Below are 25,169 nucleotides of genomic sequence, written 5' to 3'. Positions count from 1 at the left end.
TATTACTGAAAAATAGAGATTTTTTGTCAAAGCTTTTCATCTTGCATTAGGACATTCAGAAGAAAACAAGTAGGGGAAATCAACAAGTTTGTATGTGTGAGAAAAGAGTGCTTATTGGTTGATAAGTGGTTAGTAAAACTGCTGTTAAGGAGAATGTGATAGTTGATGGTGATGACAGTTAACTGCTAAGATTTGTTTTAAATTTAAAACAGGCAGCCTGACTCTTGTAGTATCTCACCTGATGAGCAATAGTTTGCAGAATGAATCTAAAGAATCACCGTATCCATGAGGCATTACTGCTTCTTCTGGAGCATCAGCATCAAACCAGACTTTCCAAACCTTCTCATTCTTAGTTATCTGTAACCATACCCCAAACCATAAAAATCAACATTCAGAAGTTCAAGACAAAATTACTTTGAAAGCATTGTGAATTTCACAGTTATTGGGCTGACATTCCAGCCCTTCTGGCTGGTAGAATGAAGATGATAACAGTTCCAAAATGGAAGGCATTACATTTGTCTTCCATTATCACAGTGGCAATATTCACTGGGCATGCTGTCAATCTGTAAGCATTCTCCAAGGCGGCCTTCATGACACACGACAGCGCAGAGTCACTGAGCAGAGACTGATAGCTAAGTTCCGCACACGTGAGGATGGTCTCAATAGGGATCTTGGGTTCATGTCGCACTATCTGTAACCCCCATGACTTGCCTGGATTTGCAAAACCTCACTTACTGTACTGTCTGGAGACAGTACACGTCTCTGTAACCTGTGATCAGTGCTCCTTCCACTCACATTGTCGGCCACTTTAAGACTTGAACAGCAGGTTAGGTGTAAAGATTCGCATTCTAATCAGTAATCTGTAAACTGTCTGTGCTGTTATATGCTCTGTCTGAGGCCAGAACTCCCCATTCACCTGACGAAGAGGGGAACCTCCAAAGCTTGTGAGTTTACTATCAAATAAATTGGTTGGACTTAAACCTGGTGTTGTCAGACTTCTTACCATGCTGTCAATCTCCAGAGACAGGCAGAAGTTATATTTAAGGTGGAGTTTTGGAATCCGATGGTTTCAATAGGAGCCTGATTGTTATTTTTGGACTGAACTGGTTAGAGTGAGTGTTATGCAATATCTGGCCAGTATGAAACGGGTGGCCCAAGAAGACCTGAAGGAAAAATTCCACAGATGACCAAAGTTCCTCCCAGTCCCACAGGACATGCCTTAATTATATACAAGAATAAGAGATGGGGACACTGTCAGGAGATGGAGAGGGCAGAGTATTAGGTGGAGGAGGAGGAGGGAGACAGTCAGTGGAGGAGGGACAGAGAGTCAAAGATGAGATTCATCTGCCAAGTCGATCCATTCCACCAGTCTGTTTATGCCTTCGAACCATAGAACTATAGAACACGTATTGGCCCTTCTTGGCTGTGCCGAACCATTTTTCTGCCTAGTCCCACTGACCTGCACCTGGACCATATCCCTCCACACCCCTCTCATCCATGTACCTGTCCAAACTTTTCTTAAATGTTAAAAGTGAGCCCCCTTTCACACTTCATCTGGCAGCTCATTCCACACTCCCACACTCTCTGTGTGAAGAAGCCCCCCTAATATTCCCTTTAAACTTTTCCCCCTTCATCCTTAACCCATGCCCTCTGGTTTTTTTCTTCCCTAGCCTCAGTGGAAAAAGTCTGCTTGCATTCAGTCTATCTATACCCATCACAATTTTATACACCTCTATCAAATCTCCCCTCATTCTTCTACACTCCAGGGAATGAAGTCCTAACCTATTCAACCTTTCTCTATGTTTCTTTCTTCTTTCTCAAGTCCTAGCAATATCCATGTAAACCTTCTCTGCACTCTTTCAACCTTATTAATATCCTTCCAGTAATTAGGTGGCCAAAACTGCACACAATACTCTGAATTCAGCCTCACCAATGTCTTATACCACCTCATCATAACATTCCAACTCTTATACTCAATACTTGAATTTTGTTGCTATTCTCCTCACTGTCCACAATATTTGCAAGTGTAGAATTTAATGTTCCCCTGCTACAGGGGTGGTGGTTGTAAAATTTATCCAATAACCTTCACACTGGATTCTGTTCTGCCCCAAACTCACCACAATGTTAGACTAAAGGAGGGGGGGGGGTGATGGTGAGGCCAAAGCAGGCAGATCCATCCTTGCCTCTTGAGGCCCCTCAGCGGCAAATTATTGACCACTCAATCCAGCCACAATTGTCAGGCTGCTGGGAGGAGTTCAGGGGCTGAGGAAGCCCAAAACGTAACACTGTTCAGGCCTTTTAAATGGGGGGGGCAGGGGGCTTTGGGGAATGTGGGGTTGCAGCTTGATGAGCATTCTCCTTTTAACAGGAGGGTACTCCCTTCCTCTGCTTACTCCCTGACCTGCCCCTGGGCTTCACTCTATCTGGTCTTGGATTCCTGGGACTTGTAAGCTGGGGACCGCCTGTAGTCCCAATCCTTACCACTTCAGCTTCTGCCATCTCAGGGACCAAAGAGCCGCTGGCCAGTCTGATTGGTGGGCAACTCTCCGAAGCTGAACTTCCTCCCAAATGAAGGGCAGAAGTCCCACCTCATTGGACTGGGATGCAGGCAATATCAGTGAGGATGGAGCTTGTGTTCTCTGCCCACTACTCAGATGGTGGGAAGGCAAACCCTGCTATCCTAAAACATTCACGCACATATTGTATCATCCTTATTTATTCTGCTAGTTACATCCTCGAAAAGCTCCAACGGTTTTGTCAAATATGATTTCCCTTTCATATGTCCATGTTGACTCTATTCAATGCTATGGAGATGATGCAAATTTTTCTCTCAGAGCATCATGAGTCTTTGGAACTCTCTTCCTGAAGATGGTGGAAGGAGAGCCTTTGAATGTTTTTATGACAGAGAAGGATAGATTCTTGGTAAGCAAGGGAGTGATAAGTTATTGGGGGCAGGCGGGATATAGATTTGAGCAATGATCTTAATAAATGGTAGAGCAGGCTCCAGGGATTGAATGGCCGACTCCAGCTCCTGTTCATATCTTCCTATGTTCCTATGTATGTACTATTACTTTCTAATTGTTCAGTTATCACAGCCTTTAGAAAAATCTCACGGGATCCAGGATGAGGTATCTAAATGGATACAAAATTGGCTTCTGGGTGGTTGTAGAAAGTTGTTTTTCAAACTGGGAGCCTGTGACCAGTGGTGTGCCTCAGGGATCAGTGCAGGACCCACTATTATTTGTCGTTTATATTAATGATTTGGATAAGAACATAGGGGGCAGGTGACGACACCAAGATTGGTGGCATAGTGGACAGTGAAGAAAGTTATCTCTGATTGCACTGGGATCTTGATCAATTGGGCCACTGGGCTGATGAATGGCAGATGGAGTTTAATTTAGACAAATGCGAGGTGATGCATTTTGGTAGATTGAACCAGGGCAGGACTTACTCAGTTAAGGATAGGGCACTGGGGAGTGTTACAGAACAAAGAGATCTAGGGGTACATGTTCATCGCTCCTTGAAAGTAGAGTCACAGGTGGACAGAGTGGTGAAGAACGCATTCGGCATGCTTGGTTTCATTGGTCAGAACAGTGAATACAGGAGTTGGGATGTCTTGTTGAGGTTGTACAAGACATTGGTAAGGCCACACTTGGAATACTACCTGCAATTCTGGTCACCCTATTATAGAAAGGATATTATTAATCTAGAAAGAGTGCAGGAAAGATTTATTAGGATGCTACCAGGACTTGATGGATTGAGTTATAAGGAGAGGTTGAATAGACTGGGACTTTTTTCTCTGGACTGAAGACTGCTTCTTCCTGAATAGCTTCTGAGTGTTGTTGGAGATGCACAGGTCCAGGCAAGGGGAGACACTTCTGACTTATGCCTTGCAGATTTATTGGATTTCTATGAGGATGTGACTAGTGTGGTAGACAGAGGGGAACCGGTGGATGTGGTGTTTTTAGATTTCCAAAAGGCATTTGATAAGGTGCCTCACAAAAGGTTGCTGCAGAAGGTTAGGGTGCGGTGTTAGCATGGATAGAGGATTGGCTGTCTAACAGGAAGCAGAGAGTTGGTATCAATGAGTGCTATTCTGGTTGGCAGTTGGTGACTAGTGGAGAGCTGCAGGGATCGGTGCTGAGCCCTCAACTGTTTACCGTTTACATAGATGACCTGGAGGAGGGGGCTGAGTGTAGGGTGACAAAATTTGTTGATGACACGAAGATGAGTGGAAAAGCAAATTGCGTGGAGGGTGCGGAAAGTCTGCAGAGAGATCTGGATAGGCTGAGCGAGTGGGCGAGGACCTGGCAGATGGAGTATAATGTTAGTAAGTGTGAGGTTATCCACTTTGGTAGAAATAATAGTAGGAGGGATTATTATTTAAAAGGCGAAAAGCTGCAGCATGCTACAGTGCAGACGGACCTGAGGGTCCTTGTGCATGAGTGGCAAAAACCCAGTCTGCAGGTGCAGCAGGTGATCAAGAAGGCGAATGGGATGTTGGCCTTTATAGCGAGGGGGATAGAATATAAAAGTAGGGAGGTCTTGCTGCAACTGTACAGGGTACTGGTGAGGCTGCAGCTGGAGTACTGTGCGCAGTTTTGGTTGCCGCACTTGTGGAAGGATATATTGGACTTGGAGGGAGTGCAGAGGAGGTTCACTAGGCTGATACCGGAGATGAGGGGGAGACTAAATAGACTGGGTCTGTACTTGTTGGAGTTTAGAAGGCTGAGGGGGGATCTTATAGAGACGTATAAGATAATGAAGGGGATAGATAGGGTAGAGGTAGAGAGATTCTTCCCACTCAGAAAGGACAGCAGGACTAGAGGGCACAGCCTCAAGATAAGGGGGGGGAGCAGTTTAGAACAGAGTTGACGAGGAACTTCTTCACTCAAAGGGTGGTGAATCTCTGGAATTCTCTGCCCGTTGAAGTGGTGGAGGCTACCTCGCTAAATATATTTAAGACACGGGTAGATAGGTTTCTGATAGACAAGGGAATTAAGGGTTATGGGGAGAAAGTGGGAAAGTGGAACTGATCCACTTCAGATCAGCCATGATCTTATTGAATGGCGGGGCAGGCTCGAAGGGCTAGATGGCCTACTCCTGCTTCTATTTCTTATGTTCTTATGTAACCTTTCTCATGCCCCCTATTCCTTTTATTATTGAGACATCCTCAACATTTTCCCACGCCCATATCCTCTCTTTTACTTTAGATTTTGTAACTTCTCCCACCCCTGCACCCTCCCCCCCACAAATTAGTTTGATGTTTGAATGATTAGTAATGCAGTATGCTGGGAAGATTTAGTCATAATAATGACTTTGTTGATGATTTCTTGTGTTGCAAAACAAGTTTTCAACTCATAGGTCCTTTTGTTTTGAACTGTAATGCTTTCTGTTCGTTTATTGAGGCAGATTGTGCTGTATGAGTACGAGCAAGAAATACAAAATTACCTGGGTCAATATCTCTGCAAACTGAGAGAGTTTGCTCAGCTCCACCAAGTTTAACCAGGTCATATCGAGGATCCAGCGGAATGGTTTCGGTGGACTGGCTTTAAGGTCAAGGGCTGCTCCGCCTAGACAATTGGACAAAGAATGCATGTTTAATAAAATGATTTTTCATTATCCTTCTCAACATTTCTTCTTGAACAATGCACCAAAAGCCATGGGCACAATTTTACCACCTTGCCACGCCTGGCGAACAGCACGGTGAGCTGGGAAACTAACTTGCAATGCTAAAAGTCTGTTTGGTGCCTGGTGCCAAACAGTTTTCTATTTTCCCAGCCCCTCTCCAATGGCACATACGTGAAGTGCATTAGCAGATTTAAAGTCTTCCAGCCTTTGGGTGCAGCATCAGAATGGTAAGAATCAGTACAGGTCTCCACTGGTGCAGACCTGGTTTGATGGTCACGCCAGGGGCTTGGAGGTCACTAAAGCCTCCTCCCATGTGGTTGGGGGTATGGCTGGCCAGTGGCCATCAGGCAGCGCCCACTGGACACTCTGGGAGTGGCTATCAGGCACCCCAGCAGTGCTATTTGGGAACTGCCAGTGTGCTAATTGGGTACTGCCAGTATGCCAAGAGCAGTGTCAGAAAGGTAGGGGCCATGTGAGAGGGCTCATGCGGGGTGGAGGGGGTCATGATGGGGAAGGAAGGGAACATGCTGCTGATGAGGGCAGGGTTCCAATGTCCGAGGGGGGATATCCCAGTGCACTGTGAGATTGGGATACTCTTGCGAAATGGTGCCCGAACTCTCCTCAATCAGCTCACTGGCATGTTCAGGCCCTGCCCTCTTCAGTACCAGCACAAAACTCCCAATTCTCTAAAAAAGTGACTGAATGATGAAAGATTGCTATCTGGATCGTGCCTGAGAGATTGACACTGTTATTCCCTGTATCATTCAGTCATAGCATCATTATAGCACTGAAGGAGGTCAATCAGCCCTCAGGTCCATGCCGATTTTCTGTTGAGCAATCTAATCAGTCCCATTGCTCACTCTGATACTGCAATCCTACCAATGTATTTAATTCATGCGACTATCAAATTTCCTTTTCAAATCACTGATTGCTTCTGCTGTGACTTCTTGTGTCGGTAGCAAGTTATACTCCTCACTTTAACCTGCCTCTCTTTCCTTTATCAATCTCCCATGACCCTTATACTGTCCGCTAACAAAGACATTGTTTCTTTGTGTATGTTATTTAAACCTGTCATATTCATGTATAACTTACCAAATCTGCCCACAATATCTTTTTCTCAAAGGAGAACAACCCCAGATTCTCCAGACCAACCTTATAGCTAATGAATCTCACCCTGGAAATGTTGTAGGATATCTCCTCTGCACCCTCTCAAGGATTTATACATCCTTTCCAATATGTGGTGATCATAACTTGACCCAATATTTTATTTGTGCCCTAATAAAGGCATATATTCAGAATTACTTCCCTGCCAATGAGAAAATAATTATTAGTAAACAACCGTCAAGGGAAGAGTGATCATAACATGTCAGAATTTCTTGTTAATTTTGAGTGTGAAAAACTCAGATTTGAAACTAATACCTTAAATCAAAATAGAGGCAGGCACAAATGTAAGGTGACAGGATTTGTTGAAGTTGATTTGGACAATAAATTGAAAGGTAAGCAGTGGAGGAGCACTGACAAACATTTAAGAAGGTATTTTATAATTCCCAAAAATATATACCCCATTGAGAAGGAAAGATTGATTTGATTTGTTATTTTATATGTATTAACATACAGTGAAAAGTATTCTTTCTTGCATGCCATACAGACAAAACACACAGTTCATAGAGAAGAAAACGAGAGAGTACAGAATGTAGTGTTACAGTCATAGCTAGGGTGTAGAGAAAGGTCAACTTAATGCATGGCAAGTCCATTCGAAAATCAGGAAAGAAAATCGAAAAGCAGGAAAGAAGCTGTTCTTGAGTCGGTTGGTATGTGACCTCAGGCTTTTGTATCTTTTTCCTGAAACAAGAAGGTGGAAGAGAGAATGTCCGGGGTGCATGGGGTTCTTAATTATGCTGGCTGCTTTGCCGAGGTAGCTGGAAGTATAGACAGAGTCAATGGATGGAAGACTTATTTGAGTGATGGATTGGGCTACTGTAAGATTCTGTAACATGGATGAACCATGTGTCTGTGGCTAACAAAGGGAGGTGACAAAGGCTTACAATGATGTGAAGATTAGCAGTAGGTCAGAAAAATAGAAAAATTATAGAAGCCAGCAAATGATCACTTAAAAAAGAGGGAGAAATTGATTGTGCGTGTAAAAGAGCAAGAAATGTGAAAAAAACCCAAATGGTCAGAGCTTCTACAAGTGTATAAAAGGAAATAGAGCAGATCAGGAAGATGAGGGAAGAGATTGCAGAGCCTCTGGCGATGATCTTTGCGTCGTCGATGGAGACGGGAGAGGTTCCGGAGGATTGGAGGATTGCGGATGTGGTTCCTATTTTCAAGAAAGGGAACAGGGATAGCCCGGGAAATGACTGACCGGTGAGTCTGACCTCAGTGGTTGGTAAGCTGATGGAGAGGATTCTGAGGGACAGGATTTATGAGCATTTAGAGAAGTTTAGTGTGATCAGAAATAGTCAGCACGGCTTTGTCAAGGGCAGGTCGTGCCTTACGAGCCTAGTTGAGTTCTTTGAAAATGTGACTGAACACATTGACAAAGGAAGATCGGTGGACGTGGTTTACATGGACTTCAGCGAGGTGTTTGATAAGGTCCCCCATGCAAGACTTCTTGAGAAGGTGAGAGGGCATGGGATCCAAGGGGCTTTGGCCTTGTGGATCCAGAACTGGCTTGCCTGCAGAAAAAAGTCTGACAACACCAGGTTTCAGTCTAACCGATTTATTTGATAGTAAACTCACTAGCTTTCGAGGATTCCCTCTTCGTCAGGTGATGAAGAGGGAAACCTCGAAAGCTAGTGAGTTTACTATCAAATAAATCGGTTGGACTGAAACCTGGTGTTGTCAGACTTTTTACTGTGTTTACCCCAGTCCAACGCTGGCACATCCACATCTTGCCTGCAGAAGGCAGAGTGTGGTTGTGGATGGGTCTTTTTCTGCATAGAGGTCGGTCACCAGTGGAGTGCCCCAGGGATCTGTTCTAGGACCTTGCTGTTTGTCATTTTCATAAATGACCTGGATGAGGAAGTGGAGGGATGGGGTAGTAAGTTCGCCGACGATACGAAGGTTGTTGTGTTGTGGATAGTCTGGAGGGGTGTCAGAAGTTGCAGCGTGACATAGATAGGATGCAAGACTGGGCGGAGAAGTGGCAGATGGACTTCAACATGGATAAATGTGTAGTGGTCCATTTTGGCAGGACCAACGGGATGCAGGAGTACAATATCAAGGGTAGGAGTCTTAGCAGTGTAGAGGAGCAGAAGGATCTTGGAGTCCGGGTCCATAGGACTCTTAAACCGGCCTCGCAGGTGGAGGATGTGGTCAAGAAGGCGTATGGTGTACTGGCCTTCATTAATCGAGGGATTGAGTTTAGGAGTCGGGTGGTAATGCTGCAACTTTATCGGACCCTTGTCAGACCCCGCTTGGAGTACTGTGTGCAGTTCTGGTCACCTCACAACAGGAAGGATGTGGAAGCTATTGAGAGGGTGCAGAGGAGATTTACAAGGATGTTGCCTGGATTGGGAGGCATGCCTTATGAAGATAGGTTGAGGGAGCTAGGTCTCTTCTCCCTGGAGAGACGAAGGTTGAGAGGCGACCTGATAGAGGCTTATAAAATGTTGAGACGAATAGATAGGGTGGATTCTCGGAGGCTATTTCCCAGAGCTGAAATGGTCGCTATGAGAGGACACAGGTTTAAGGTGCTGGGAAGCAAGTACAGAGGAGATGTTAGGGGTAAATTTTTCACTCAGAGGATGGTGAGTGAGTAGAATCGGCTGCCGTCGCTGGTGGTAGAGGTGAACTCGCTGGGGTCTTTTAGAAGACTTCTGGATGAGTACATGGGATCTAATGGCATTGCAAGTTACAAGTGGTTCTATGGATTGGTAGGTATCGATGTGATCGGCGCAACTTGTGGGCCGAAGGGCCTGTTTGTGCTGTAGTGTTCTATGTTCTATGTTCTATGAGCCTGGGAAATTAATCAGAAACAAAAAAATGGCAGCAGACACTTTGAACAAATGTTTTTATCTGTCTTCACGGTAGAAGACACTAAATGCAATACAATTATTCTTGTAGATTGGGGACTAAATTGCCAGACCATTATTTAAGTCAGAAAAATAACATTCACAGCTACTGCCATCTCCTTCAGCATGGCACAACGCATCAGAAATAGATAATTTCTTCTGAGCGCAGTGTGAGTATAAAAAAACTGCTTTTCATTGACTCATGGTCCAATGTCTTAGCCCTCTTTTCTCTTCATTCATTTCACTTTTGATGATTATTTGAAGTTGCTAAAAACAAAGAACAAAGAACAAAGAACAACCCAGCACAGGAAACAGGCCCTTCGGCCCAACGAGCCCACGCCGCCGCATCACCCTACACCTATTCTACCCTGCATGTCTACGAATGGAACCCTACTCAGTCAGATTCAGGGGAGAATAGTGTCAATTTGGTAAAAACCGATCAGCCTAAGAGCACATCTTTGGGGTGGGCGAGGAAACCGGAGCGCCCGGAGGAAACCCACGCAACCACAGGGAGAATGCGCAAACTCCCACAGACACGGGCCCAAATCCATGTGTCTGCACAGCCAGCAGTGCTAGTCACTGAGCTGTTGCGGCGCCCGTCTATCGGTCCAGGATCAAGCACACACACCGACATGAAGTACTAGGCCACTCCTGGACTTCCAAGAGCAGCCCACGCACGACCCGCCGTGTGCATGCCCCTCGCTTGACACGAGGTGGACCTCCACCTGTGGAATAAAGACAAAAAATATTAATCATACAGCCTGCCCTTCCGGTGTCTCCCGAGGTTTAACCCTATTTAATAGCCCCTACCATAACCCTCCATCCTCGTTTCACTCATGTGCCTATCTAACTGCATCTTAAACGAGTCCAACGTTCCTGCCTCCACCACCCTACTCGGTAGCGCATTCCAGACCCCCACAACTCTCTGCATAAAGAACCTTCTTCTCACCTCCAAATTATACCTCCCCCCCTCATCCTTAAATGATGACCTCTCGTGTTCGTACCCAGTCTAGGGAGCAGTCTCTCACTATTAACTCTATCTATTCCCTTCAGTATCTTATATACTTCTATCATGTCCCCCCTCAATCTCCGTCTTTCCAAGGAGAATAGCCCCAGTTTCTTCAATCTCTCCTCGTAACCCAGTCCCCCCATGCCAGGCAACATCCTGGTAAACCTCCTCTGCACCCTTTCCAGAGACTCCACGTCCTTCCGGTAGTAAGGTGACCAGAACTGGACGCAGTACTCCAAATGCGGTCTAACCAACGTTCTGTACAACTGAAGCATTAGACGGCAGCTTTTATACTCTATACCCCTTCCTATAAAGGCTAGCATTCCATAAGCCTTCCTAACAACCTTCTCCACTTGTGACGCAACCTTCATGGATTTGTGAACCTGCACTCCCAGGTCCCTCTGTATCTCTATACTCCTAATCGGTCTACCTTTTATCACGTAGCTCCTCTCTGCATTATTCCTTCCAAAATGCATCACCTCACATTTGTCAGGATTAAATTCCATCTGCCACCTATCTGCCCACTGCACCAACCTATCTATATCCTGTTGTATCACCTGACAATCCAGTTCCGTACCCGCCAACCCTGCCATCTTGGTGTCATCAGCAAACTTGCTGATCACACCACCTACGCCCTCTTCCAAGTCATTTATGTAGACTACAAAGAGGAGAGGTCCCAGTACTGAGCCCTGCGGCACACCACTGGTCACTGGCCTCCAGCCCGACAAGGTCCCCTCCACAACTACCCTCTGTCTCCTATTTCCCAGCCAGTTCTCAATCCACCTAGCTACCTGGCCTCGTATCCCATGCGCCTTAACCTTTTCTACCAGCCTACCGTGAGGGACTTTGTCAAACGCCTTACTGAAATCCATATAGATGACATCAACGGCTCTCCCATCATCAACCGTTTTTGTCACCTCCTCAAAGAATTCCACCAGATTCGTAAGGCAAGACCTCCCTCTAACGAAGCCATGTTGCGTATCCCTAATCAGATCGCAACGCTCCAAATGCTCATACATCCTACCCCTAAGTATTTTTTCCATTAACTTCCCTACCACCGACGTCAAACTCACCGGCCTATAATTCCCAGGGTTATCCCTACTACCTTTTTTGAACAACGGGACCACATTTGCTACCCTCCAGTCTTCTGGGACCTCACCTGTGTCCAAAGAAGAGACAAAGATGTGCGCCAGAGGCCCAGCAATTTCATCTTTCGCCTCCCTAAGCAGCCTGGGATAAATACCATCAGGCCCCGGAGCTTTATCCGTCCTTACGCTACCTAAAAGCCCTAGCACTTCCTCTCTCGTAATAACTATATCCTGCAACTGAACCTCCGCTCCCTCCAAGAGACCGCACGATTCCGAACCCCTCTCCTTCGTGAATACCGACGCAAAGTATTCATTCAGGAGCTCCCCCATTCCCTCCGACTCAATACACAACTCTCCACTCTTGTCCCTAAGAGGACCAATTTTCCCTCTAACTACTCTCTTGCCTCTAATATAGGAATAAAATGCCTTAGGATTTTCCTTAATCCTACCAGCCAAAGCCATCGCATGCCCTCTCTTCGCCCTTCTAATTCCCCTTTTTAGCTCCCTCCTACTCTCTCTATATTCCTCCAGCGCACTCTCCATACCCATTTGTTTTGACCTAACATACGCCTCCCTCTTCTTCTTGACCAAGTCTTCAATATCCCCCGTAATCCACGGCTCTCTAATCCTACCTTTCCCATCCTTTCGCTTAACCGGACCATACCTCCCCTGCAACCATTTCATTTTGTCCCTAAAAGCCTCCCACTTGCCAACCGTGGACTTGCCAGCTAACAGTCCCTCCCAATCAGTTTGCTGCAGCTCCCTCCTAATCCTGCTATAGCTCGCCTTTCCCCAGTTCAGCACACTCCCGTTCGGCCGGCACTCGTCCCTTTCCATTTTTATCCTAAAGTAGACGGACTTGTGGTCACTGTTCGCCACATGTTCGCCTACCTCTACCTCACCCACCTGCCCCGGCTCGTTTCCCAACACTAAATCCAGTATAGCCCCTCCCCTAGTCGGGCTAGTTACATACTGTTCTAGCGACCCTTCCATAACACATTTCACAAGCTCCTCTCCCTCCGTACCCCCAGCTCTAGGCCCCCTCCAATTCACTCCGGGAAAATTAAAATCACCCACTACAACCACTCTATTCTTCCTGCACCTGTCCAAAATGCCCCTGCAAATGCCTTCCTCCACTGACTTTGGGCTGTTGGGTGGCCTATAGTACACCCCTAGCAATGTGATCTCTCCCTTTTTATTCCTCAACTCCACCCACAGCGACTCAATCCCTATCTCTTCCATATCGTCCTCCCTCTGCACTACTGTGATGTTTTCCTTGACTAACAGTGCCACCCCTCCACCTCTCTTCAACCCTCCTCTGTCACACCTAAAACACCTGTACCCAGGAACATTCAGCTGCCAGTCCTGCCCTTCCCGTAAAACATCTGGGAGGATTAAAAGGCTGTCGGCCTTTTAATCCTCCCAGATGTTTCGTACAATCCCCTTGACAGCACTGAGCAACAGTAGGCAGAATGTGTTACTGACTAACTGCTGAATAGTATTGAAATTGGGATTTGCAACTAGGCCAGTGCCCAGAATTCCTTCTTTGTTGCACTTCCAGGAATGGAGTGGGTCATCAGGACATTAGGTTGTTTAAAAAAAACTCAAACAAATTCTATAATCGGGACATCCATTTCAAGTACATAGAAAAGGATAGCTTCATTACTTAATTTTCTACTTTCAGCTGAGATTCTTCTGGGCAAAGTGTGATACCTTTTATCAGGGTCTGAAATTCATTATGCTTGATGAATCCTCGCTCAAGGTTTATCTTCAGAGGCAGCAACAAAGTGAAAAGGAACTTGTGAGTTTCATAAAGACCACGCACTGAATATTTAAAAACTTCATAGGTCAGATAGTCAATAATGTTTCTGATTCGTTTGGCAGCAATAGGCGACTTCTTAGATCTACATGGAAAAGAAAATCAGAAAACTAGTGTGTTGGCCAAACTCAGAATTAGTTTCAATAAAAATGTATCACAAGCAGTTCTTCATTTGTGGAACAGAAAGGTGAGCTTTGTGTTGAAACCTTCCAGTTATTTAGAAAAAGGTCTATGTAGAGTTATCTAGACTTTCAGAAACAAAGCAATCAGCCCAACTGATCTATGCTTCGGCTCCACATAATCCTTCACCAGCCAAATTCCAACCCTATTGGCATGACAGTTAATTCCTTTCTCCTTCCGTCTGAAATATGTGCTGGTTGAGTGCATTGGCCATTCTAAATTCTCCCTCAGTGTGCCCAACAGGTGCCGGAGTGTGGCGACTAGTGTGGGGATTTTCACAGAAACTTCATTGCCGTGTTAATGTAAGCCTACTTGTGACACTTATAAATTAATTTAATGTATGTTTGCAGTTACCCCTTATTTCCCTCAACATTATTTTAACCACCCCCTCAATTCTAAGCAGAAATTTCTTCTCAACTTTCCTATTGCTTTCATGTCTATGTCATGAAATGGCATAATTTTGTGTTCTTCAGAAATCTACCCTGCTAAAATGTTTAGAATTTTCAAGACCAATCAGCTATCTGTTTGAATGAGAGACGAGTTTTAACCTCACAGTTATGACATTATCCTTATGATTCTTGTTTGTGCCTTTAGTTCCTCTATATCCATCTTGAAGTATGGAGGTCACAATTGTGCACTGTATTTGAAAAGAAGTCCAACCAAATGTAGAGTAAATATTTCAGGTCAATAACCCTTCAACACTGTTCTCATAAAATGTCATTGAACATAGAACTACATTTCACAGATGTTGCCTGGTCTGCTGAGCATTTCCACATTTTTCATTTGAATTTAAGATTTCCAACAACCTCAGTATATTACTTATTGCTACATTATAATAACAGCTGTTCAAAACATGTACATTTTACTGTCCACCCAAACTGTGTGACCAAAGCAGCAAAACAACTTTACATGAAGAGAATATTTGGAGTTAAAGAAACAATGATGGTAGTCGATGCCATTTGTGGTGGAAGTGATGAACTATAAAGCATACCTTACGCTGTAATTTTGTACTTGCTGACCCAATTGCAATCTTTTTTTCCTATAGCCTGTACATGAACTAATCAATTAGATAAGTCTAGATACTGCTAATAGACTTTAAAAGCTGCAAATCCAGCCAGTTCAATTGGAGGAACAGGTAACATCAAGAGTTGCTACATCAAACAGGGACACAAACAAAATGGGCAAATGATTAGGTGGAACAGCATTCATAATTATTAATAGTCATTCGGTGTTAGAGGCAAAGTGTTATCTCCCTGGGGTTGCTAATATAAGAACATAAGAACATAAGAAGTAGGAGCAGGAGTAGGCCATCTAGCCCCTCGAGCCTGCCCCGCCATTCAATAAGATCATGGCTGATCTGTCGTGGCTCAGTTCCACATTCTCGCCCTCTCCCCATAACCCTTAATCCCCTTGCCTATCAAAATCCCATCAACCCGCGTCTTAAAAATATTTAGCAAGGCAGCCTCCACCACCTCAACGGGCAGAGAATTCCAGAGATTCACCACCCTTTGAGTGAAGAAGTTCCTCCTCAACTCTGTTCTAAACCGCCCCCCCTTTATCTTGAGGCTGTGCCCTCTAGTCCTACTGTCCTTTCTGAGTGGGAAGAGCCTCTCCACCTCTATCCTATCCATCCCATTCATCATCTTATATGTCTCAATGAGATCTCCCCTCATTCTTCTAAACTCTAACGAGTACAAGCCTAGTTTATTCAGCCTCTCCTCATAGTTCAACCCCCTCAACTCCAGCATCAGCCGAGTAAACCTCCTCTGCACTCCCTCCAAGGCCAAAATATCCTTGTGTAAGTGCAGCGACCAAAACTGCACACAGTACTCCAGCTGCTGCCTCACCAATGCCCTACACAGCTGCAGCAAGACCTCCCTACTTTTATATTCAATCCCCCTTGCGATGAAGGCCAGCATCCCATTCGCCTTCCTGACCACCTGCTGCACCTGCAGGCTGGGTTTTTGCGACTCATGCACAAGGACCCCGAGGTCCCTCTGCACCGTCGCATGCTGCAGTTTTTTGCCATCTAAGTAATAGTCCTTCCTACCATTATTCAGACCAAAGTGGACAACCTCATATTTACCAACATTAAATTCCATTTGCCAATTCCTGGCCCATTCGCCCAGCCTATCTAGATCCCTCTGCAGACTCTCCACACCCTCCGCACAATTTGCCGTTCCACCAATCTTGGTGTCATCAGCAAATTTCGACACCATACACTCGGTTCCCTCCTCCAGATCATCTATATAAATGGTAAATAGCTGAGGCCCCAGCACCGACCCCTGGGGCACTCCACTAGTCACCAACCGCCAATCCGAATAGCACCCATTGACCCCCACTCTCTGCCTCCTATTTGACAACCAATCCTCTATCCACGCTAACACCCTACCCCCAACTCCATGCCCCCTGACCTTCTGTAATAACCTCTTGTGCAGCACCTTATCAAACGCCTTCTGAAAATCAAGAAAGACCACATCCACCGGCTCGCCTCTATCCACCGCCCTAGACACATCCTCATAGAACTCCAATAAATTCGTCAGACACGACTTCCCCTTAACGAAACTGTGCTGCGTCTGCTCTATCAAACAATTCTCCTCAAGATGCCTCGGTATTTTCTCCTTGATCACGGATTCTAACATTTTACCTACAACAGACGTTAAACTAACCGGCCTATAATTCCCTGCCTTTTGCCTGCCACCCTTCTTAAACAACGGCGTAACATTAGCCGTTTTCCAATCTTCCGGCACTTCCCCGGAATCCAGCGACGTCTGGAAAATAACCACCAAGGCATCCACTATCACCTCCGCCATTTCTTTCAGAACCCTTGGATGCATTCCATCCGGTCCTGGGGACTTGTCCACAATCAGTTCCCCCCAGTCTGTCAAGCACTGCCTCTCTACTAACAATAATGTCATTCAGGCCCTCCACTCCTACCATCTTTCCATCGCTAACACCCGGCAAATTATTCACGTCCTCCTCTGTGAAGACCGAAACAAAAAAGTTATTCAAGGCCCCTACCATTTCCCCATCCCCCACCACTAAGTCCCCCCTCTCATCCTCTAAGGGTCCAACGTTCACCCTAGTCAGCCTCTTCCTTTTTATATATATTTATAAAAACTCTTGCTATCCTTTTTTATATTAAACGCTAGCCCAGCTTCATAGTTTATCCTACCCTTCTTTATCAGCTTCTTTGTCATTCTTTGTTGTCATTTAAACCTCTCCCAATCCTCTTCTCACCCACTACTCTTAGCTACTCTAAACGCATCCGCTTTTAATTTAACACTTTCCTTTACCTCCTTCGTTATCCACGGCTGATTATCTCTCCTCCTACGATCCTTTTTAACCATCGGAATAAATTTCTGCTGAGCACCAAGAAAGATCTCCTTAAAGATCCTCCACTGTTCCTCAGCAGACCTACCTTCTGCTGAGGGAAAACATAGAAACATAGAAGATAGGAGCATGAGGAGGCCATGTGGCCTTTCGAGCCTGCACTGCCATTCATTATGATCATGGCTGATTGTCCAACTTAATAGCTTAATCCTGCTTTCTTCCCTTAACCTTTGATCCCATTAGCCCCAAGAGCTAATGTTTTGGCATTGACTACTGTTAATGAATTCCACAGACTTACCACTCTTTTGGTGAAGAAACATTTCCGCACCTCTGTCCTCAGACTGTGACCCCTGGTCCTAGACAACCCCACCATCAAGAATATCCTTCCTGCATCTATCCCATCTAGTCCTGTTAGAATTTTATAAATCTCTCTGTGATTCCCCCCGTCATTCATCTGAACTCCAACGAAACAATCCTAACCTAGTCAACCTCTCCTCATACATCAGTCCCACCATTCTGGAATCAGCCGAGTAAACCTTTGCTACACACTCTCGAGAACAAGAACATCGTTCCTCAGAAAGGGAGACGTGTAATAATACAATGCACAATTGTCAGACATTGTTTATAAATACATAGTAAATACATCGGGGGCGATCTTACCAGCTTATCACACTGGTTGATCAGCGTGGTGAGCCAGTAAGATCGCGGGAGAGGTGAAAACGGGGTTTGTGATTTCTCGCCTCTCGCTATGATACCGGCCTTGAATTTCTGGCATAATGAGCCTTGTGTCTGGGAAGGGCGCCAGGTTGATTTTAATATTTAAATCTTAATTTAAAGATGATTAGTGAGCCCAGGATGCAATCATCCGGACTGACTTGCCTTAGCAGCCTTGCTCATGATCGTCCTTCCCAGTGAGGATCATGCATGGCCCCCTGCAACAGGGACCAGACGTGATGGCCTCACCAGTGGAACCAGAGGCCATTGAGGTGCCCCATGGTGGTCCATAAGATCGTAAGATGTAGGAGCATAATTAGGCCATTCAGCCCATCAAATCTGCTCCGCCATTCAATCATGTCTGATATGATTTTCATCGTAAGAAGTCTCACAACACCAGGTTAAAATCCAACAGGTTTATTTGGCAGAAAAGCCACTAGCTTTTGGAGCGCTGCTCCTTCATCAGGTAAGTAGTGGGAGTTCTGTTCACAAACAGGGCATATAAAACACAAACTCAATTTACAAAATAATGGTTGGAATGTGAGTCTTTACAGGTAATCACGTGTTAAAGGTACAGGCAATGTGAGTGAGAGAGCGTTAAGCACAGGTTAAAGAGATGTGTATTGTCACCAGACAGGACAATTAATGAGATTTTACAAGCCCAGGCAAGTCATGGGGGTTACAAATAGTATGACATGAAGCCTAGATCCCAGTTGAGGCCGTCCTCATGTGTGCGGAACTTGGCTATCAGTTTCTGCTCAGCTACTCTGCGTTGTCGTGTGTTGTGAAGGCCGCCTTGGAGAACGCTTACTCAAAGATCAGGGGCCGAATGCCCGTGACTGCTGAAGTGTTCGCCAACAGGAAGAGAACAGTCTTGCCTGGTAATTGTCGAGTGGTGTTCATTCATTCGTATGAATGAACACCACTCGACAACCACCACTCTCCACTCACATTGTCTGTACCTTTAAGACTTGATTACCTGTAAAGACTCGTATTCCAACCATTATTCTGTAATTGAGTTTGTGTCTTTATATGCCCTGTTTGTGAACAGAACTCCCACTTACCTGACGAAGGAGCATCATTCCGAAAGCTAGTAGCTTTTGCTACCAAATAAACCTGTTGGACTTTAACCTGGTGTTGTGAGACTTCTTACTGTGTTTACCCCAGTCCAACGCTGGCATCTCCACACCACGATTTTCATCCCCATTCTCCTGCCTCCTCCCCGTAACCTGTGAACTCCTTATTATTCAAGGACCTATCTACCGCTGTCTTAAAGACTCTCGGTGGCCTGGCCACCACAGCTCTCTCTGTGGCAATGACTCTCACAGATTCATCACCCTTTTGCTGAAGAAATTCCTCCTCATCTCAGTGTTAAAGGAGCGTCCCTTCACTCTGAGGTTGTGCCCTCAAGTTCTAGTCTCTCCACCAGTGGAAACATCCACTCCACATCCACGCTATCTAGGCTTCCCAGTATTCTGTAAGTTTCAATTAGATTCCCCTCTCATCCTTCTAAACTCCATTGAGTATAGACCCAATTTCCTCAACCACTCCTCAAATGACAGGAAATATCATGGGAAGTAATTGATGCCAAAACATTGAATGTATTCAAGAGGCCGCTTGATATAGCACTTGGGGTGAATGGGATCAAAGATTACGTGGAAAAAGCAGGATTAGGATATTGAGTTGGATGGCTCAAAGGGCCAAGTGGCCTCCTCCTACTCCTATCTTCTATGTTTCTATGTAAGCCCTTCATTCCTGGGATCATTCTTGTGAACCATCTCTGGACTCCCTCCAAGGCCAGCACATCCTTCCTTGGGTATGAAGCTGGGCTGTATGATTCTATGATCTGTGGGTCTGCTATAGGCAGAGTCAGGAGAATTCATAATGGGGAAAAGAGAAGTGGCAGAAAAGCCAAATGATTACTTTGTACTTGTCTTGAGGAAGAAACAAAAATTCAAGGTCAAAAGGGACAAGAGAGACTGATGAATTCACTGAAGTTAGTATTAATAAGACGGTTATTAGAGGAATTAATGGGACTGCAGGTTTAAGTTCATGGGACCCAATATTCTGCATTCCAGAATGTTGCAAGAGGTTGCTAAAGATATAACGGATGCATTGGTGATCATCTTCCAAAATCCAACCGACTCGAGGAAGGTTCTTTCAGATCGGAAGGTAGCAAACGGGGAAAAACAGACCTATTAGGCATACATCAGCAGTCAGGAAAATGCTAGCATCTATTCTAAATGATGTGATAACTTGGATAACAACCTGATTGGGCATAGTTGGCATAGATTTATGAATGGGAATGTTACTAACAGAATTGATAAAGGTGGACATTGCATACTTGGTTTTTCAGAAAGATTTCCCAATAGGAGGTTGATGAACAAAATTAGACACATAGAATAGGAGACAATGGGTTAAGAATTGGCTAACAGGCAGAAAACAGAATAGGGATAAATGGGTCGTTCTCACGTTGACAGGCTGTGCCTAGTGTGGTACCACAAGGATCAGTGCTTGGACCCCAGCTATTCACAATAGGCCAAATTCTCTGACCTCACCCACAGCCAATTCTCTGGTCCCACTGTAGTGAATGGAATGCAGTAAGAAGTCTCACAGCACCAGATTAAAGTCCAACAGGTTTATTTGATAGTAAACGCCACTAGCTTTCAGAATGCTGTTCCTTCGTCAGGTGAGTGGAAAGTTCTGATCAGAGAAGGGCATATAAAGGCACACACAGTTTACAGAATACCGATTAGAATGTGAGTTTTTGCAGCTAACCTACTATGCAAGTCTTAAAAATGCCGACAATGTGAGTGGAGATAGACTTAGCATAGGTTAAATATATACGGATTGTCTCCAGACAGGACAGTGAGATGTTACAACTTCAGGCAAGTCATGGGGGTTGCAGATAGTGCGACATGAACCCAAGATCCTGGTTGAGGCCATCCTCATGTGTGCGGAACTTGGCTATCAGTCTGCTCAGTGACTCTGCGCTGTTGTGCGTCGTGAAGGCCACCTTGGAGAACGTTTACCTGAAGATCAGAGGCCAAACGCCCATGACCGCTGAAGTGTTCCCCAACAGGGAGAGAACAGTCTTGCCTGGTGATTATCGAGAGGTGCTCATTCATCCGTTGTCATAGCGTCGGCATGGTCTCCCCAGTGTACCATGCTTCGCGACAGCCTTTCCTGCAGTGTATTAGATAGACAACATTGGCCGAGTTGCATGTCTTCAACATGTAATTGATGAAGATGAACATCTCGCCAGGGCCATCCTCACACCCCCACTTCTTGCCTTCAAACAACTGCACAACCTCAAACAGACCATTGTCCGCAGCAAGCTACACAGCCTTCAGGAGATCAGTGATCACAACACTGCACAACCCTGCCACAGCAACCTCTGCAAGACATGCTGGATCATCAACATGGATGACGTCATCACACGTGAGAATACCATCCACCAGGTACACGGTACATATTCTTGCAACTCAGCCAACATTGTCTACCTGATACGCTGCAGGAAAGGATGTCCCGAGGCCTGGTATTTTGGGGAGACCATGCAGACACTATGACAAAGGATGAATGAACACCGCTTGACAATCACCAGGCAAGACTCTTCCCTTCGTGTTGGAGAACACTTCAGCGGTCACGGGCATTCGGTCTCTGATCTTCGGGTAAATGTTCTTCAAGGCAGCCGTCATGACACGCGACAGCGCAGAGTCACTGAGCAGAAACTGATAGCCAAGTTCCGCACACATGAGGGCAGCCTCAACCAGGATCTTGGGCTCATGTCACACTATCTGTAACCTCCATGACTTGCCTGGGCCTACAACATCTCACTTGCTGTCCTGTCTGGAGACAATACACATCTCTTTAACCTATGCTAATGCTATCTCCATTCACATTGTCTGCACCTTTAAGACATGAATAGCAGGTTAACTGTAAAAACATGCATTCTAATTGGTATTCTGTAAACTGTGTGTGCCTTTATATGCCCTGTTTCAGAACCTTCTACTCACCTGACAAAGGAACAGCGTTCTGAAAGCTTGTGGCATTTACTATCAAATAAACCCGTTGGACTTTAACCTGGTGTTGTGAGACTTCTTACCGTGTTTACCCCAGTCCAACGCCGGCATCTCCACATCGTGTATGGAATGGACAGGGTAAGATGTTTCCCTCGGCTGGGGAGTCTAGAACTCGGAGGCACAATTTCAAAATAAGGGGAAGCAACTTAGGACTGGGATGAGGAAAGATATTTTTACTGAGTTGTGAATCTTTGGAACTCTTTACCCCAGAGGACTATGGAAACTCAGCCATTGAGTATGTTTAAGGTAGAGACTGACAGATGTCTAAATACCAACGACATAAATGGACATGAGAATGATATGGGAAAAAGGCATTGAAGTGGATGATCATCCAGGATGGTGTTGAATGGCGGAGCAGGCTTGACTGACTGATTGGTCTACTCCTGCCCCTATGTTTCTCTCGTCTGGTTTCCCAAATACATATCTGGTAACTCACAACCTCAAAATGACTCTTTGCCCATTTCCTCTGTGTGTTTCTAATCTTTGTATTTATCTGACAGATTCCCAGCATTTTTTGAGATTCATTGATGGCGCCAGTCTCACATCTGCACATGTCATTTGGTTTGATTACTTTCTGTAAACCTTTCTGTAAACCATTTAACAGCAATATTTCACCCTAACACTATTGAGAAGCATACCTGGCCATGGAGAGGTCGAACAATTTCAAAAATTGTGCAAGTGACGTCTGGTACATGATGTTAACCATGCTCATTTCAGTGATGAGGAAATACAGGATACTGCCACGAGTGGCTGCTGGTCGGTATTCCTCCTGTGCCGTGTTAATCTTGATTTCTGTCTCTGCTGCTACATGCAACTTCTCACTAACTTCAGTTGCTGTTGTCTTTGTTATCTGAAGAACTCCAATCAAAGACTCATCATCCACCAGGGAGCCTGAAAAGAAGCCCATTGAGCTGATCAAGACCTCATTCCTCATGATTCTGGGCAGAATTCACAAAGTCCATGGTATATACAGCTCAGAAATAGCTGCCACTTGGCTCAACACAACCTTTGCCAGTGTTTATGTTCTGCACAAGCCTTATTATCTCCCTCCTGAGAAGATTTACAAATCTCAGTTTAATACTCTCTTCAGGATAATAATAAAATGACAGAGTAAGAAATCTGAAACACCAGTTTAAAGTCCAACTGGTTTATTTGGTAGTAAACGCAACGAGCTTTTGGGGCTTTGCCCCTTTGTCAGGTGATGGGGAGTTCTCTGCCAAGCAGATGAGACAACTACATGCACACCAAGAACAGGAAACTTGAGAAACTCGGCATCACCACCAGCAGCAACCAAGCCTCCCCCAGTACCACAATGAAAACCAATACACTGCAGGGAAGTCCATTGTCAACTTGTTGGACTACACACTTCAACCAGATGAAATCAAAGTTCTCAGACGAGGGCTCAATTTCTGCCTCACCATCAAAATGGACCCCATCAGTCTTGCAACAGACACAGAGGAATTCATCAGGTGAATGAGGTTGCGGGAGTTCTTCCACAAACCCCAAGAGGCCAACAACGAACACAGTGAGACAGCCAACAAACCAAAACAGCTGACAGAGGGATCCTCAGTGCAGCAACCAAAGAGGAAAGAGTCCAATTGGACTCCTTCGGAAGGCTGCTGCCCTCAACTTGACGTGCATGCCCAAGCCATCAGGAGGTGCGTCAACACCAGATTCATCAACCGCACTCGCAAGACAGCCCCCTACATCACCCAAGTACAACGCAATGCCATCCGCGCTCTCAAGACCAACGGCAACATTGTCATCAAACCAACAGACAAAGGAGGGGCCATCGTCATATTGAACAGAATGGATTACTGCAAAGAAGTGTACCGACAACTGAACAACGAAGGACACTACAGACAGTTACTCGCAGATCCGACCAAAGAACACACCCGTCAACTCAACACTCTGATCAAGATCTTTGATCTGGATGTTCAGAGTACCCTTTGTGCTCTCATCCGACGTACTCCCCGCATTGGAGATCTCTATTGCCTCCCAAAGATACACAAGGCAAACACACACGGCTGTCCCATCGTATCGGGCAACAGGACCCTGTGCGAGAACCTCTCCGGCTACGTCGAGGGCATCATGAAACCCACGTACAAAGAACCCCCAGCTTTTGTCGCGACACTATGGACTTCCTACAGAAACTCAGCACACATGGAGCAGTTGAACCAGGGACACTCCTCATCACAATGGATGTCTCGGCTCTCGACACCAACATCCCCCATGACGATGGCATTGCTGCAACTGCCTCAGTACTCAACGCCGCCAACTACCAGTTTCCAGATGTAATTTTACCACTCATCCGCTTCATCCTGGACCACAATGTCTTCACCTTCAACAACCTGTTCTTCATCCAGACATACGGAACAGCCATGGGGACCAAATTTGCACCTCAATATGCCAACATCTTCACGCACAGGCTCGAACAAGACTTCTTCACCACACAGGACCTTCAACTGATGCTATACACTAGGTACATCGATGACATTTTCTTTCTTTGGACTCATGGTGAACAATCACTGAAACAGCTATATGATGACATCAACAAGTTCCATCCCATCATCAGACCCACCATGGACTATTCTCCAGAATCGGTTGCATTATTGGAGACACACATCTCCATTAAAGACGGTCACCTCAGCACCTCATTGTACCGCAAGCCCACAGGTAACCTCACAATGCTCCATTTCTGCAGCTTCCACCCTAAACATGTTAAAGAAGCCATCCCCTACAAACAAGCCCTTCATATATACAAGGTCTGCTCAGATGAGGAGGATCACAACAGACCCCTCCAGATGCTGAAAGATGCCCTCATAAGAACAGGATATGGCGCTCGACTCATTAATCGACAGTTCCGATGCGCCACAGTGAAAAACTGCACCGACCCCCTCAGAAGTAAAACACGGGACATGGTGGACAGAGTACCCTTTGTCATCCAGTACTTCCCTGGAGTGGAGAAGTTACGACATCTCCTCTGGAGCCTTCAACATGTCATTGATGAAGATGAACATCTTGCCAATGCCATCCCCACATCCCCACTTGCTTTCAAACAACCACACAACCTCAAACAGACCATTGTTCGCCGCAAACTACCCAGCCTTCAGGAGAACAGTGACTATGACACCACACAACCCTGCCACAGCAACCTCTGCAAGACATGCCGGATCATCAACACAGATGCCATCATCCCATGTGAGAACACCATCCACCAGGTATATGGCACATACTCTTGCAACTTGGCCAATGTTGTCTATCTGATATGCTGCAGGAAAGGATGTCCTGAGGCAT

General features: G+C 45.5%; 1 protein-coding gene across 1 annotated transcript in view; it reads right to left on the bottom strand.

Moving 5' to 3' along the window:
• LOC145345624 (dynein axonemal heavy chain 8-like) overlaps positions 1–25,169 on the bottom strand; it is a gene marked incomplete at its 3' end in the record, with an annotated part of 1,250,971 nt that overhangs the window by 22,124 nt on the left and 1,203,678 nt on the right. Inside the window, exons 81-84 of the mRNA XM_080193458.1 lie at positions 22,511–22,763; positions 13,458–13,648; positions 5,452–5,573; positions 239–357 (exon numbers count right to left, since the gene is read on the bottom strand). Coding sequence (XP_080049584.1) covers positions 239–357; positions 5,452–5,573; positions 13,458–13,648; positions 22,511–22,763 — 685 coding nt within the window. The remainder of the gene's footprint in view (positions 1–238; positions 358–5,451; positions 5,574–13,457; positions 13,649–22,510; positions 22,764–25,169) is intronic.

This window comes from Carcharhinus amblyrhynchos, chromosome 7 (genome assembly GCF_965287045.1).
Source record: "Carcharhinus amblyrhynchos chromosome 7, sCarAmb.v2.hapA, whole genome shotgun sequence".
Classification (NCBI taxonomy): domain Eukaryota; kingdom Metazoa; phylum Chordata; class Chondrichthyes; order Carcharhiniformes; family Carcharhinidae; genus Carcharhinus; species Carcharhinus amblyrhynchos.
This window is presented reverse-complemented; position numbering and strand designations above follow the sequence as displayed.